Source organism: Pongo pygmaeus, chromosome 7, assembly GCF_028885625.2.
Source record: "Pongo pygmaeus isolate AG05252 chromosome 7, NHGRI_mPonPyg2-v2.0_pri, whole genome shotgun sequence".
Classification (NCBI taxonomy): domain Eukaryota; kingdom Metazoa; phylum Chordata; class Mammalia; order Primates; family Hominidae; genus Pongo; species Pongo pygmaeus.
Genome location: NC_072380.2, coordinates 23,337,419 through 23,353,254, shown reverse-complemented (window position 1 = coordinate 23,353,254; position 15,836 = coordinate 23,337,419). Strand labels below are relative to the sequence as shown.

Here is a 15,836-nt window from a genome sequence, read left to right as displayed (position 1 = left end):
CACTCCTGTTGCCCAGGCTGGAGTGCAGTGGTGCAATCTCGGCTCACCACAACCTCCCTCTCCTGGGTTCAAGTGATTCTCCTGCCTCAGCCTCCCAAGTAGCTGGGATCACAGGTGCATGCCCACCGGGCCTGGCTAATTTTGCATTTTTAGTGGCTAATTAGTTTCTCCATGTTGGTCAGGCTGGTCTCGAACTCCTGACCTCAGATGATCCACCACCCTTGGCCTCTGAAAGTGCTGGGATTACAGGTGTGAGCCACCACGCCCAGCCTAATTTTTGTATTTTTAGTAGAGATGGAGTTTTGCCATGTTGGCTAGGCTGGTCTCAAACTCCTGACTTCAGGTGATCCACTCGCCTCAGCCTCCCAAAGTGCTGGGATTATAGGAGTGAGCCACTGCGCCCGACCAGTGTATAATACTTTTTAAAATGTTTGATTCAGAACCAGCATGGTGGCTCACACCTACAATCTCAGCCCTTTGGGAGGCCAAAGCAGGAGGATTGCTTGAGCCCAAGAGTTTGAGACTAGCCTGGGCAACATAGCAAGACCCCATTTCTACAAAAAAACAAGAAATTAGCTGGGCGTGGTGACATGCAACTAAAGTCCCAGTGACTTGGGAGGCTGAGGCGAGGGGATAACTTGAGCCCAGGAGTTCAAAGCTGCAGTGAGCTATGATCACACCACTGCACTCCAGCCTGGTGACAGAGCAAGACTGTCTTTAATAAATAAATAAATAAAAATCTGTAAATGTTAGTTTCAGTTTGTTATTATTTTGTTGAAGATTTTTGCAGCAAAATTTATAAGGGATATTGGTCTGTAGTTTTCTTTCTTGTAGTATCTTTGCCTGACTTTGGTGTAAGGACAATTCTGGCCTCATAGAATCAGTTAGGAAGGGTTCCCTCCTTTTCACATCTTTGAGAAAACTTGGTGTTGATTTTTCTTTTTTTTTTTTTTTTTTTTTTTTGAGATGGAGTCACTCTCTGTCACCAGGCTGGAGTGCAGTGGCGCAATCTCGGCTCACTGAAACCTCCGCCTCCTGGGTTCAAGCGATTCTCCTGCCTCATCCTCCCGAGTTGCTGGGACTATAGGCGTGCACCACCACGACCGGCTAATTTTTGTATTTTTAGTAGAGACGGGGTTTCACCATGTTGGCCAGGATGTCTGGATCTCCTGACCTTGTGATCTGCCCACCTCGGCCTCTTAACGTGCTGGGATTATAGACGTGAGCCACCGTGCCCAGCCAATTTTTCTTTAAGTATTTGGCTGGACACAAATCTGGTCCAGGGAAGTTTTTGATTGTTGATTCAATCTCCTTCCAGTTACGTCTGTTCCAATTTTCTATTTCATTATAAATCAGTCTTGGTAGGTTGTGTGTTTCTAGGAATTTGTTCATTTTAGTTAGATAATTGTGGTTTTTTGGCATACATTTTTTCATAGTACTCTCTTCTAACCCTTTTTATTCCTGTAGAAGCAGTAATAATGTCCCACTTTCATTTCTGATTTTAGTAATTTGAGGATTCTTATTTTTTAATAAATCAAGCCAAAGATTTCTCCATTTTGTTAATCTTTTCAAAGAATCAACTTTTGGGCTTATTGATTTTCTTTACTGTTTTCCTATTCTCTTTTTAAAATAATCTCTCCTCTATTTTTTTTTTTATTTCCTTCATTCCGCTACCTTGGATTTAGTTTATTCTTCCTTTCCTAGTTTCTTAATGTGTAGATTGTTTATTTTAGGTCTTTTTTCCTTTTTGATATAAGCATTTACCATGGTAACATTTCCTCTTAGCACTGCTTTTACTGCATCCCATAAGTTTTAGTATGTTGTGTTTTTTGCTTTACTTATCTCCAGATCTTTTCTAATTTCTTGTATGAGTTCCTCTTTGACTCGTTGGTTATTTAAAAGCTTGTTGATTTCTACATGTTTGAGGAGTTTACTCTTTTCCTTTTGATATTGATTTCTAGTGTGTCACATTGTGATCAGAAGAGATATTTTAATTTCAGTTATTTTAAATTTATAAAGAATTACTCTGTGGTCTAACTTATGGTTTATCCTGGAGAATATTCCACGTATCTTTGAGAAAAATTGTATGCTTCTGTTTGTGGTGAACCGTTTTTTATGTCTTTTAGTTTCCATTAGTATATAGTGATGTCCAAGTACTCTATATCCTTACTGATCTTCATTCTGATGGTTCTATTTTTGAAAGTGGGACAATTGAAGTCTCCAACTATTATTATAGTAGTGCAAATTTCTGCCTTCAATTCTGTTTATTTCCTGTATTATGAACATGATGGATTGGATAAAAGGAATTTAGTGAAACAGAACTGTTAGTGGGAGGTTTTATTTTTATCTGACTAGGAATTAGGGAGTGTTTACTGTGTGCTGTAGCTATTGGTGTCATAGACTAAAATTTCTTTTTCTTTTTCTTTTCTTTTCTTTTTTTTTTTTTGAGACGGAGTATCCCTCTGTCGCTCAGGCTGGAGTGCAGTGGCTCTATCTCTGCTCACTGCAACTTCCACCTCCTGGGTTCAAGCAGTTCTCCTGCCTCAGCCTCCTGAGTAGCTGGGATTACAGGCACGCGCCACCACGTCTGGCCAATTTTTTTTTGTATTTTTAGTAGAGACCGGGTTTCAGCATGTTGGTCAGGCTGGTCTCAAACTGCTGACCTCGTGATCCGCCCGCCTTGGCCTCCCAAAGTGCTGGGATTACAGGCAGGAGCCACCGTGCCCGGCCGTCATAGGCTAAAATTTCTTCTGTTGTCTTTTTTTTTTTCTTTTCCTTTTTTGTCTTCCCTGTTGTCTTTGAGTTTTCCTTAAGATTCCTTTGTAAATAAGGTCTGAGACATTCCCCAGTTCACTTTCTTCCACTCTCTTCTCCTCTCCTACCTTCTACCTTCTTTCTCCTAATTATCCTAAGCATTTTATTCTCCAAACTAAAAATACAGGTTCTTGGGGATAGAATTCTTTTTTCTTTTTTTGAGATGGAGTCTCGCTCTGTCACCCAGGCTGGAGTGCAGTGGTGCAATCTCGGCTCACTGAAAGCTCTGCCTCCCAGTTTCATGCCATTCTCCTGCCTCAGCCTCCCGAGTAGCTGGGACTACAGGCGCCCGCCACCACGCCCAGCTAATTTTTTTGTATTTTTAGTGGAGACGGGGTTTCACTGTGTTATCCAGGATGGTCTCAATCTCCTGACTTTGTAATCCGCCTGCCTCGGCCTCCCAAAGTGCTGGGATTACAGGCGTGAGCCACCGTGCCCGGCTGATAGAATCATTTTTAATAGGCCCTGCCAAATCACACTTTATTACAGTTGTTTTACTGTCTCCCTACTAGTGTGCAAGTCCCCCACAGCAGGTATGGCAGATTTTAATCTTTGCATACATTTTGCCTGGTATGTAATCAATTTTCAATAAATACTTGTGAAATTATTGTATGCAGGAGCTCGTAAACATTTTCTGTTATTGTTACTCTTCATTAGATAACTCACTCTCGGCCAGGCACAATGGCTCACGTTTGTAATCCCAGTAATTCTGAAGGCTGAGGCAGGCTGATCACTTGAGCTCAAGAACTCAAGACCAGCCTGGGCAACACAGCAAAACCTTGTCCCTAGAAAACGTACAAAAATTAGCTGGGCTTGGTGGCCCATGACTGTAGTCCCAGCTACTTAGGAGACTGAGGTGGGAAGATCTCTTGAGCACAGTAGGTCGAGGCTTCAATGAGTCATGATTGCACCACTGCACTCCAGCCTGGGTGACAGAGTGAGGCCCTATCCCAAAAAACAAAACCCAAACCATAAAAACCTCATTCTTCTAGGTAGAGTTTCTGTCTTCACAGTGGTTTTTAATGCTGATTAATAATAGAATCTCTTTTAAGGAGCTACAAAATATATGTTGGGTCTACAGAAAAGATTGTTGACATGAGTGGAAGATAAGCTATTTCAGCATACATATGATAACTATAAAACAAGAACCAAATGGACATTTTAGAACTGAAAATTCCACTCTCTGAAATGAAAAATTTATTTGGACTTTCTTAAGAGCGATTGAACATTACAGAAGAAAGAATGAGTGAACTTGAAAAGAGATCAATAGATATCATTCCATCTGAAGTACAAGGGAAAATGAAACTGAAAGAAAACAAGGAAGCGAGTCTCCGTGACATGTGGTACAATATCATGCAGTACACATGGAACCAGAACCAAGAAGAAATGGCTGGAAAAGATGAAAGAAAAAAAAAGTTGATATATTCTCAAATGTAGTGAAAACACATCAACTTACAGATTCAAAAAGTTCATAAACCCCTCATAAAAATAAATGTAAAGAAAACCCTACCTGGACACATCATAGTCAATCATACAGAGCAAATTTTGTGCATTCACAAGTAGCAAAGATATGAACGACAGCTGACTCAAAACAATGGAGGCTCAGGATGTGTGAAATGGTGAAAGAAAGCTGTTGACTCACTATTCACACTCATTGAGAATATCCTTTAAAAACAATGTGTGAAGACATTGTGGCAGATTGAACTTTCCAAATTTCACCACAACAACAAATGTAACCAGAATAAACAATCCAATTAAAAGGCAGAGTTTCCTCAACTAGAAAAAAAAAAGCAAGCTGAAATTATTGTCTAAAATATATGCACCTTAAATATAAAGCTTCAGATAGATTGAAAGTAAAAGATGGAGGCCGGGCATGTTAGCTCATGCCTGTAATCTCAGCACTTTTGGAGGCTGAGGTTGGCGGATCACTTGAGGTCAGGAGTTCAAGACCAGCCTGGTCAACATGGTAAAACCTCGTCTCTGCTGAAAATACACAAATTAGCTGGGCATGGTGGCAGGTGCCTGTAATCCCAGCTACTCGGGAGGCTGAGGCAGGAGAATTGCTTGAACCTGGTAGGCAGAGGTTGCAGTGAGCCAAGATGGTGCCTCTGTATTCTAGCCTGGGCAACAGAGCAAGACTCTGTCAAAAAAATAAAAAAAATAAAAAAAAATAAAAATCAATGAAGTCACAGACAATCTGAAAAAATTATCAACCACCTTGACTTAATAAACATTCATAGACTACTATACCCAACAACTGTAGAATGTTCATTCTTTTTGAGTGCACATAGTATGTTTACTAAGGTACACCCTATTCTGGGCCTACGAAGAGTCTTAATAAATTTAAAAGGATTGAAATAATACAGAGCACTTTCTTTAGTTGCAGTGAAATTGAATTAGAAGTCAATAAGACATACAAAAAAGACTTTCATGTTTGCAGTTTAAACCACCATGGGTCAGAGAAGAAAGCCTGTAGAAATCAGAAAATATTTCAAACTAAATGGTGATGCAAAATATCAAAATTGGTAGGACATAACTACAGCAGGACATAGAGAGTATGAGTGCTCATATTAGTAAAGAAAAAAGGATAGAAATCAATGATCTAGGTTTCCACTTAAAAGCTAAAGAAAGAAGAGCAGGCTGGAAACAATGGCTCACTCCTGTAATCCCAGCACTTTAGGAGGAGGCCGAGGTGGGATCATAAAGTCAGGAGATTGAGACCATCTTGGCTAACGTGGTGAAACTCTGTCTCTACTAAAAATACAAAAAAAAAAAAATTAGCCAGGTGTGGTGGCAGGCGCCTGTAGTCCTAGTTACTCGGGAGGCTGAGGCAGGAGAATCGCTTGAACCTGGGAGGCGGAGGTTGCAGTGAGCCAAGATCACGCCACTGCACTCCAGCCTGGGAGACAGAGCAAGACTCTGTCTCAAAAAAATTGGAAAAAAAAAAAAAAGAAGAGCAATATAAACCCAGAATAAGTATAAGAAAGGCAATAATGAGAGAAAATCTATAAAATAGAAAACGGAAAAACCCTGAAAGTAATAAAGTTAACATAGACAGCATAGCTATTTGAAAAGAATAATAAAATCATTAGTGAAACTCATCAAAGGGAGAGAGACAAAATGTAAGTTATCAAAATAAAAGAGAGGACATCACTATGATTGCTAAGGATAATAAGGGAATATTGTGAGCAACTTTATGCCAATGTATTTAAGAACTCAGATAAAAGAGACAAATGACTTGAAAATTTTTACTTGCCAAAACGGACATATAAAATAATAGAAAATCTGAAAAATTCATATCTATTATAGGATTTGGATTTATTATCAAAAACCTTCAGACACATACATACCCCCCCAAAAAAAACAACCAAAATTATCACCAAGTCCAGATGGTGTTACTGGTGAATGGTATCAAACGTTGAAAGAAGAAATAATGCCAATCTTATAAGACTCTCAGGAAACTGAGTTTATTTTATAAAGTCAGAATAATGATTATACCCAAACTTAGAAAGACATTACAGAAAAACACAATGATAAATCAATATCTCTCATGAATACAGACACAAAAATATGCTTAAGAAAGTATTAGCAAATCAAACCTAGCAATATGTAAAAAAGATAATACATCATGACAAGCGAAATTTAACCCAGGAATTCAAGGTAGGTGCAACATTAGAAAGTCAATTTGAGTAAACATTTGAATAGCATAAAAGAGAAAAACAATATAATCATCTCAATAGATGCCAAAAAATAACATTTGATACGTTTCAATGTGTCAAACGTTATTGTTTGTTATTGTTATATTTCACATTCTATTAATGGTAAAAATAGCAAAGTAGAAATGAAAGGGAATTTGATCTGATAAAGGGCATTGTCTTAGTCCATTTCCTGCTGCTATAACCGAATACCACAGACTGGGCAACTTATAAAGAAATTCATTTCTTACAGTTCTTGAGGCTGGGAAGTCCAAGAGCATGAAGCTGTCCTCTGGTGAGGGTCACCACGCAACAGAAAAGCAGAAGGCCGAAGCAGGCCTAGGAGAGAGAGAGGGAGGAAATCATGCCAAACTCATTATTTTTTATCAGGAACCCACTCGCATGAAAATTAACCCACTCCTGAGACAATAGCGTTAATCCATTCATGAAGATGAAGCCCTCATGAGCTAAATCACCTCTTAAAGGCCCTACCTCCCTGGCCAACATGGTGAAACCCCGTCTCTACTAAAAATACAAAAATTAGCTGGGTGTGGTGGTGGTGCGTGCCTGTAATGCCAGCTACTCGGGAGGCTGACACAGGAAAATCATTTGAATCCAGAGGCAGAGGTTGCAGTGAGCCGAGATCGCACCACTGCAGTCTAGCTTGGGCAACACAGTGAGACTCATCTAAAAAAAAAAAAAAAATTGGCGGGCATGGTGGCTCAAGCCTATAATTCCAGCACCTTGGGAAGCCAAGGCGGGCAGGTTGCCTGAGCTCAGGAGTTCGCGACCAGCCTGGGCAACACGATGAAACCCCGTTTCTACCGAAAATACAAAAATTAGCCGGACACGGCAGCGTGTGCCTGTAGTCCAAGCTACTGGGGAGGCTGGGGCAGGAGAATTGCTTGAATCCAGGAGGTGGAGGTTGCAATGAGCCAAGATCAGGCCACTGCACTCCAGCCTGGGCGACAGAGCGAGACTCTGTCTCAAAAAAAAAAAAAAAAAAAATTCAACATGAGTTTTAGAGAGGACATTTAAACTACAGCAGGCATCTATGAGGAAACCATAACTAACATCATATCTAATGGTGATTAATTAGATGTGTTAAGATATGGAAAAAGATAGGCATGTCTGCTTTAACTATTTCTATTTAACATTGTACTGGAAATCCTATCCAAGGCAATTCAGCAACAAAGATGAATAAAAGGTATAAAGATTGGAAAGAAGAACTGAGACAGTTTTTAGTTACTGACAATAGGATTCTTTACATAGAAAATTCTAAATAATCTATAAAATAACAACTAGAAATATATCAATTTAGCAGTACCATAGGATACAAGGCCAATGGACAAAAATCAACTGTATTTCTGAATAGTTGCAACAAACAATTTGAAAATAAGGGAAGCTAAATCAATTCCATTAGCAATAGTAACAAAAATAGTTAGAAATATACTTACAAAAGATATGAAAGATCTGTACATGGAAAGTTTGCAAAATATTGTCAAGCTTAAGTAACAAATATCTAAATAAATAAATAAATTTCATGGATTGAAAGACTCAAAATTGTTAAAATGTCAATTATTCTCATTCATCTCTACATTCAATGCAATCCCAATTAAAATTCCAGTAGGCTTTTTTAACTGAAAAAAATTATTCTATATTAAATATATACGGAAATACAAACCATTTGGGAGGTGAGGAGTAGGGGGAGGACTTGAACTGCCTGATTTCAAGACTGACTACACAGCTCATAATTAGGACAATGTGGTAATTTAATTAGCATGAGAATAGCCAAATAAATAAACGGAACAGAACAGAGTCTGGAAATGGACACATACATATATATGGTCAATTTAATTTCAACAAAAGTGATAAGGCTATTGGATAAGGAAAAAAAGTCTTTTTTTTTTTTTTTTTTTGAGACGGAGTTTCTCTCTTGTGGCCCAGGCTGGAGCGCAATGGCTCCATCTCAGCTCCCCACAGCCTCCGCCTCCCGGGTTCAAGCGATTCTCCTGCCTCAGTCTCCCGAGTAGCTGGGATTACAGGCATCCGCCACCACGCCCCACTAATTTTGTATTTTTAGTACAGACTGGGTTTCTCCATGTCGGTCAGGCTGGTCTCGAACTCCCGACCTCAGGTGATCCGCCCGCCTCGGCCTCCCAAAGTGCTGGGATTACAGGCGTGAGCCACCGCGCCCGGTCGAAAAGAGTCTTTTCAACAAATGGTACCGGAACACCGTTAAAATATGGAGAAAAATGAACATCAATCAGCGCCCCCTTTCTCTTACCCACTCCTCAGCCCCAAGGTCGCCCTGGGAGTTCTTCGCAGGCAGGACCGTGACTCACGTGGCTTTCGGGAGGCTGATTTCCCGCGCCCCGGGCCCGTGCAGCGCTGGGTGCGGAGGAACCGCTGGAACGACCTGTCCTCCGTGGGACCCCCACCAAGTCTCATCCCGTGTCATGTGCCAGGTAGTCTCCCGTGGTTTAAGGACTTTCAAGACTCTTCACAGGTTAGGAAAATCCAGAAGAAAGGCAGAATTGGGTACCTCGGGCTTGCCTGACACCAGGAACGGTGGAGTTGAGGTGACATTTCACTGGCATGGAGACCTGAAACCAAAAGCAGGATAAGCCGGGCGCGGTGGCTCACGCTTGTAATCCCAGCACTTTGGAAGGCCGAAGCGGGCGGATCACGAGGTCAGGAGTTCGAGACCAGCGTGGCCAAAACAGTGAAACCCCATCTCTACTAAAAATAGAAAAAAATTAGCCGGACGTGGTGGCGGGCACCTGTAATCCCAGTTACTCAGGAGGCTGAGGCAGGAAAATCACTTGAACCTGGAAGGCGGAGGTTGCAGTGAGCCTAGATCGTGCCACTGCACTCCAGCCTGGGCGACAGAGCTAGACTCCATCTCAAAAAAAAAAAAAAAAAAAAAGGCAGGCAGGCTGAATCACTCGCCCGGTAGTGACGGAGGAGGCCGTAAAAGCCTCTTAGAGGCCAGACCCCGCGGTGGCCTCGGTGGCCTTCATTCCGCTGCCCGTCCGCCCACCGAGCGCCTGCTGGGTGCCAGGAACCCGGCCACGGAAAGGCTGAGGTCGACTCCCGACCGAGAAGCCTCGCGCTGGGACCAAGTGGCAAAACGACTCCGAATGCAGCGGCATCCACGCGGCGGCCGTGGTTGAGGAACAGAAGCTGAGAGCGGCGAGGGCGGTCACAGAGAAAGGAAATTCAGGGTTAGCCAACAGGAGCCGCAGGTGCCCCGAAAAGGGGGCGGGGTCAGGGGTGCCCTGAACTCCGAATGCGAACTTCTGTCTTGTCACAGCCAAGTACGCTGCTTCTTGGATTGACCTGGCAGGATGGCGCCACCACCAGCTGGAATAAAGCTAGGTGCGTTCCTGGCAGTGACTCCGAATCCCGGGAGCGCAGAGAGTGAGACAGAGGCAGCCGCGGCCACACCCAGCAAAGTGTGGAGCTCTTCCGCCGGGAGGACTGAACCACGAGGCGGGGGCCGAGGAGCGCTCCCTACCCCCATGGGACAGCACGGACCCAGTGCCCGGGCCCGGGCAGGGCGCGCCCCAGGACCCAGGCCGGCGCGGGGAGCCAGCCCTCGGCTCCGGGTCCACAAGACCTTCAAGTTTGTCGTCGTCGGGGTCCTGCTGCAGGTGAGTCCCCGCCGCGGTCCTGCCTGGGCAAAAGCGCGCCTGGCACCGGGAGGGGGCAGGGAGAGAGGGGGACGCGGCGGGGGGGCCTGGCCCGGGTCACTTGTGGCGGGACATGTCCGGGCAGGAGGAGCCCGTCGTCGGAGTCGGAGGAATAACGGGGTCCCCGGGGCCAGGCAGGAGCGACCGGGGCCTGGAGGGAGTAGAACCCCCTCCCGCAGGAGGCTGGGCCCGGGGATTCCACCCCGTCGGCCACTGCCTGGCGCGGCTCCCTCCTGCCCACACCTCACGATGTATCGGAATCGATAGAGCTCAAGTGTGTAAACTTCCAAGCCAACTCCGAGACACACCAGCTGCGTGAAGGGGAGCGCCATTCTCCCCACTCCCTGATTCCCTCCCCACCCCCATCCTTCTTTTCTTCTCTTTTTTTTTTTTTTTGAAACGGAGTCTCGCTGTGTCGCCCAGGCTGGAGTGCAGTGGCGCGATCTCGGCTCACTGCAAGCTCCGCCTTCCTGATTCAAGCGATTCTCCTGCCTCAGCCTCCCGAGTAGCTGGGACTACAGGCGCCTGCCACCACGCCCGGCTAATTTTTTGTATTTTTAGTAGACACGGGGTTTCACTGTGTTAGCTAAATCCGCCCGCCTCGGTCTCCCAAAGTGCTGGGATTACAGGCGTGAGCCACCGCGCCCGGCTCTCCATCCTTCTTTTCTTAGACAAATTGGTTAAACACGCAGCCCGGCAGGAAAAAGTAACTTTCTCTCCGCTGCTCGTTGTCTTCCGTTTCGAGTCCACTGAGCACACCGGAGCAGTTTCCTTCCAGCCACTTTCTTGCACATCAACAGGTACAGGGCAGCGGACTGACCACCACGAGGCAGGCAGCCAGGAGCGGGGCACGCCCTTCCTTCAGGAGGCAGCGTTTCCTGTGAAAGCAATCACTCAGTCTGGAAAAATGCCAATGCCTTCAGTTCTCTTTCAAATTCATTAAGGCTCTACCAATTGTTCTCTTCCAGATTCCTTCTATGTTAAGGAAAAACAAAACAAAAGCTAAATACCTGAAGGATAAACCAGTCTTACATGTGTCAGGAAATTTTACATGTTTTTGTTTAACAAACTAAACAAAATCCAGGAAACCAATAGCATTTTGAAATCTCCAAATAATTACAGAATTTATGTTTTAAACATCAGTTTATGTTAGGTGGAACCCACGTTTGATTCTTATTTTTAATACGCTTATTAAATGGCTTTCTTTTTGACAGGCTAGTGCGATTCCAGGTGGATGTAGGGCTCACCTGTGTAGACAAGGTGAAACATCTGAATTTGGTGGTTTTGGAAATGTGACAGTCCGTTTATGTGGCTATAAAAGAATATTTGAGGCCAGGCGTGGAGGCTCACGCCTGTAATCCCAGCACTTTGGGAGGCTGAGGCGGGCAGATCACGAGGTCAGGAGATCGAGACCATCCTGGCTAACACAGTGAAACCCCGTCTCTACTAAAAATACAAAAAATTAGCCAGGCGTGGTGGCGGGCGCCTGTAGTCCTAGCTACTTGGGAGGCTGAGGCGGGAGAATGGCGTGAAGCTGAGAGGCGGAGCTTGCAGTGAGCCGAGACCACGCCACTGCACTCCAGCCTGGGCGACAGAGGGAGACTCCGTCTTGGAAAAGAAAAAAAAAGAAAACTTGAGGCTGGATAATTTTAAAAGAGGCTTATTTGGCACATGGTTCTGCAGGCTGTACAAGAAGCATGCCACCAGCATCCACCTCTGGTGAGTCCTCAGGAAACTTCCACTGGTGGTGAAGGGGAAGTACAGCTGAATTCTGCCCATCAGAGAAAGGGGTGGGGAGGATGGCAGGGGGAGGGGGATGAGATCCAAAAGGGGAGGGGGAGGGGCCAGGTTCATTCTAACAACCAGCTCTCATGGGAACTAAGATTGACAACTCCTGGGGGAATAGGGGAGGGGGCGGTTATGGCACCAAGCCTTTCCTGAGGGATCCACCCCAAACCCCAACAGGCCCCACCAGCTACATTACGGTTCAGATTTCAACATGAGACCTGGCAGGGACAAAGGACCCATAGCAGACACCAAGGTCTTCTGCTATCCCACAGGACCCTCTCATCCCACCATCCATCAGCCTTCTTCTTGTGCACTTAATAGGCACCTTAACTTTTAAAATTCTGACTGAAGAACAAATCACATCAGATGTTTTCTATCAGTACATGCAAGTATCTTATTCTTTTTAACAGCATCATAATATTTAGTGCATGGGTGAAACACATGGGGTGAACCACAGTTTATTTTAATCTTCCATCCCATGGGCAATTGTTAACATTATGTCCTGCTTTTGTTTTTTCTAATTCCAGCAGCATTGTAGTGAGAACCCTTGTATGTGTCATACGTCCATATGTCAATGTTCCCTGAAGTACCGGGCAGCCCTTTAGAAGAGGAATTGTTGGGTCAATGAGCTCATCAATGTAGAATTTTGTTTGGATATTGTTAAATTGTACTTCGGGAGAAGATTGTGCCAATTTTACTCTCTCACCAAGAATACACAAGTGTGGCCGGGCGCAGTGGCTCACGCCTGTAATCCCAGCACTTTGGGAGGCCGAGACAGGTGGATCACGAGGTCAGGGGATCCAGACCATCCTGGCTAACACGTTGAAACCCCGTCTCTACTAAAAATTGAAAAAAATTAGCCAGGCGCGGTGGCGGGCGCCTGTAGTCCCAGCTACTCAGGAGGCTGAGGCAGGAGAATGGCGTGAACCCGGGAGGCAGAGCTTGCAGTGAGCCGAGATCGCGCCACTGCACTCCAGCCTGGGCGACTGAGTGAGACTCCGTTTCAAAAAAAAAAAAGAATACACAAGCGTGCCCGTGTCCCTGCACTCTTACTACATGGAACTTTCATTCTTTGCTACTCTAAGAGGTAAAAAATGATAGACCTCAATGTTGTATTTTTTATTTCAGTGTTATTAGGGATTTTCAAGGATCCAGGAATTTTTTGAGACTGAGAGTAGATGACCTAGAGACTCCAGATTAGACCGCTGGGGAGGGAGCAGGGAAGACTGTAGTCGCACCTCTGCGCGTAGGAAACTGTGGTCAGCTGGGGCCAATTCCTGCCACCTGCCGTGCCTGTGAATGGAGATAATGTCTCTGTCCTCAGACTGTCAGGATGACATCAGATGAGCCTGGAGCTGAGCTCAGTTTCTCACCCCAGGTCCTGGCTCTGTCAGTGCTGGACTGGCCCAATCTCTGCGCCAGGTCCTTCCACCTCGTCTCTCTCTTTATCAAAGTAGGAAATGAGAAATTCTAAAGGCTCTGAAGCTTAGACACTCAGGCTATCAGAGCCCAGAGATTGGAGGCTGAAGACAGCCAGGGTTGGCTGTGCTCCTCCTCTTCAGCTCTGTGACTCTGCTGCGGTCCCAGCTCCTTCGTATAAACTAGGTGGATATAAAAGTCTGCAGGGGCCCTGTGTAAACCACAGTGGTCTGTGTTGGCAGATGTGTGCTGTCGTGTGGGAGGACAAATCACATGCTCAGGGCTGGTGTCAGTCACTCAGGACTCTGGATCCCCAGAGCACCTGTCCTCTACCCAGCAGAGGCTGCACCTGCTCCCACCTGCACTTCCATACTGGCTCTCTGAGCTTGGGGCAGAAGGTTCTAAGGAATGGGGTGTAGCGCCATGGGGAGGGGCCGTGGAGGAACAGAGGAGCCAGACTTCAAATGAGGACAAAGATGGCACTGCAGGGCCACAGCCTGGTTTACGTGCCACGTTTCCTTCCAGTTGTCCTTCTGGTGGGCACCCGGCACTGGTTGCAGTTTGAAGAGTGAGCAGGAAAGGTCTCCATCCATGTGGCTGCAGATGGCTGCTCACCCAGCCCCTACTGAGAGGCAACAGTCCCAGTTCTGGTCCTCTGTCCTGTATCCAGGAGTGACAGAGCAGCAAGGCTTTAGCTTCCAGGTTGGGGATGGGGACAGTGCCATGCCCTGAGCCTGTGTTGTTGGGCAGTTGGTGTCACTTAGTCTGGAAAAATGCCAATGCCTTCAGTTCTCTTTCAAGTTCATTAGGACAGGTGCCCTGGGGATCCAGAGTTCTGAGTGACTGACACCAGCCCTGAGCATGTGATTTGTCCTCCAACACGGCGGCACACATCTGCCAACACAGACCACTGTGGTTTACACAGGGCTGCTGCAGACTTTTATATCCGCCTAGTTTATAGGAGGGAGCTGGGGCCACAGCAGAGTCACAGAGCTGAAGAGGAGCACGGCCAACCCTGGCCATCTTCAGCCTCCAATCTCTGGGCTCTTTGATAGCCTGAGTGTCCAAGCTTCAGAGCCTTCAGAATTTCTCAATTCCTACTTTGATAAAGAGAGAGGTGAGGTGGAAGGACCTGGCACAGAGATTGGGCCAGCCCAGCCAGAGACTGCACATCTTCATTCAGGGTATTTTCCTAACCCAGGGACATGGGGATTGTTGCTCTCATTTTGTCTGGGGAGAAAATGAGATTTAGGAGGAGGAAGTCCCCAGCATTTGGGACCTGGCCTGCTTGATAATAGCAGCTGCCTGTTGGTCTGGGAAGGGCCTCTTCTAGATTCCCAGGCAGGTATCTGTGATAATGGGGAAAGGAGAAAGGGTCTGCTTTGTAGGGAAGAGCAGGGTGCACTCAGCACCTCAGACACCCACCTGTGGCTAGGAGGGGATGTGAATCATCACATTTTACAGAGGAGGGGACCACAGCTCAGAGAGGGAAAGTATGTGCAGCTCAGAGGGGGGAACGTGTGTGTACCTGGCCACAGGCAAGTCTGTCCAGAGCACTGGTAGGAATGAGAGAAACTAGAAATGACCACTTTAAAAACTTAGATGAAGAGAAGTTCAAAGTTAAGTCATTGGAGTTTGTTGGTAATATATTTGTATGGCTTAGGTCATGTTACACGCATCACCCCCTCGCCCCCATGTGTGCTGTTGGTCTCAGCACTGGGTGGAGGGAGCGGGGACAGTCCTGATGAAGAGGAGAGGGGAGCAGCACCGGCTGGGGTGGGGCCTCTGCCGCTGCCTCTTTCTGTTGTGGTTTTTCAGGGCTTAGGCTGCCCCTCTCACCTGGCTTGTCTGTGGGGAGGAGATCTTTGTTCTCTGGCTGCTTTTAAGATTTTCTCCTTAACAGTGTGGTTTCAGCACTTCGATGGTGGCAAAAATAATCTGCCGGAGCCATGTCTGTAGCATTTTTGGTCTCCCCTTCTGTATAATAGCAGCCATGTTTTGGCCTCTGCAGGGCTAAAGTCTTCTGAGCAGCTGCTTCTCCACATCTCTGCCCTGCACTTGGCCTCTGGGAGCTCCTGGGGTTCCTTAGCAGAGTCCACAGGACTCTTCGGGGTCCCCTCCCTGTGCTGTAGCCTGGAACCTGTGACCTGAGGCGGTGAGCTGAGGCCACCACTGGGGTCCCCTCATGGGCTTGGAGGGAAAGTCACTCACCCAGGAAGTAGATGATGAGCCCTTTACTCTGAGAATGTCTGCGCCTGGTGGCGGTGGGAGGACAAATGAGCCCTGTGTCAATCCTGCTCCCTGAAGCCCACAGTCTGGTGGAGGAGGTGTCACTAGGGACCTAAATAGCTATCAGGAAGCATGGAGGCCACCTCCCCCACCCCCCACCTCCAGAGAGGCTGTGCCGGCTCCAGGGATGCCATCC

At 46.1% G+C, this 15,836-nt stretch overlaps 2 protein-coding genes across 8 annotated transcripts in view; one reads left to right on the top strand and one right to left on the bottom strand.

The window, feature by feature from the left end:
* The window catches only part of CHMP7 (charged multivesicular body protein 7), a 37,183-nt gene extending 27,215 nt beyond the window's left edge, over positions 1-9,968 (bottom strand). For 2 of the 6 annotated variants that reach the window (XM_063669359.1, XM_063669360.1), the window contains exons 1-2: positions 8,797-9,481; positions 6,761-6,848 (exon numbers count right to left, since the gene is read on the bottom strand). Coding sequence is in view for 2 of the 6 variants with exons in the window: in XM_054498033.2 (XP_054354008.1) it covers positions 6,761-6,848; positions 8,855-8,960 (194 nt within the window). In the remaining 4 variants the exon portion in view is untranslated. Of the gene's footprint in view, positions 1-6,760; positions 6,849-8,796; positions 9,482-9,851 lie in introns of those variants that run through there. The other 4 variants (XM_063669358.1, XM_054498033.2, XM_054498028.2 and 1 more) reach the window with 4 other exon arrangements.
* The window catches only part of TNFRSF10A (TNF receptor superfamily member 10a), a 37,576-nt gene continuing 31,599 nt past the window's right edge, over positions 9,860-15,836 (top strand). For both annotated transcript variants that reach the window (XM_063669355.1, XM_054498027.2), the window contains exon 1: positions 9,860-10,165. In XM_063669355.1, coding sequence (XP_063525425.1) covers positions 9,860-10,165 — 306 coding nt within the window. The remainder of the gene's footprint in view (positions 10,166-15,836) is intronic.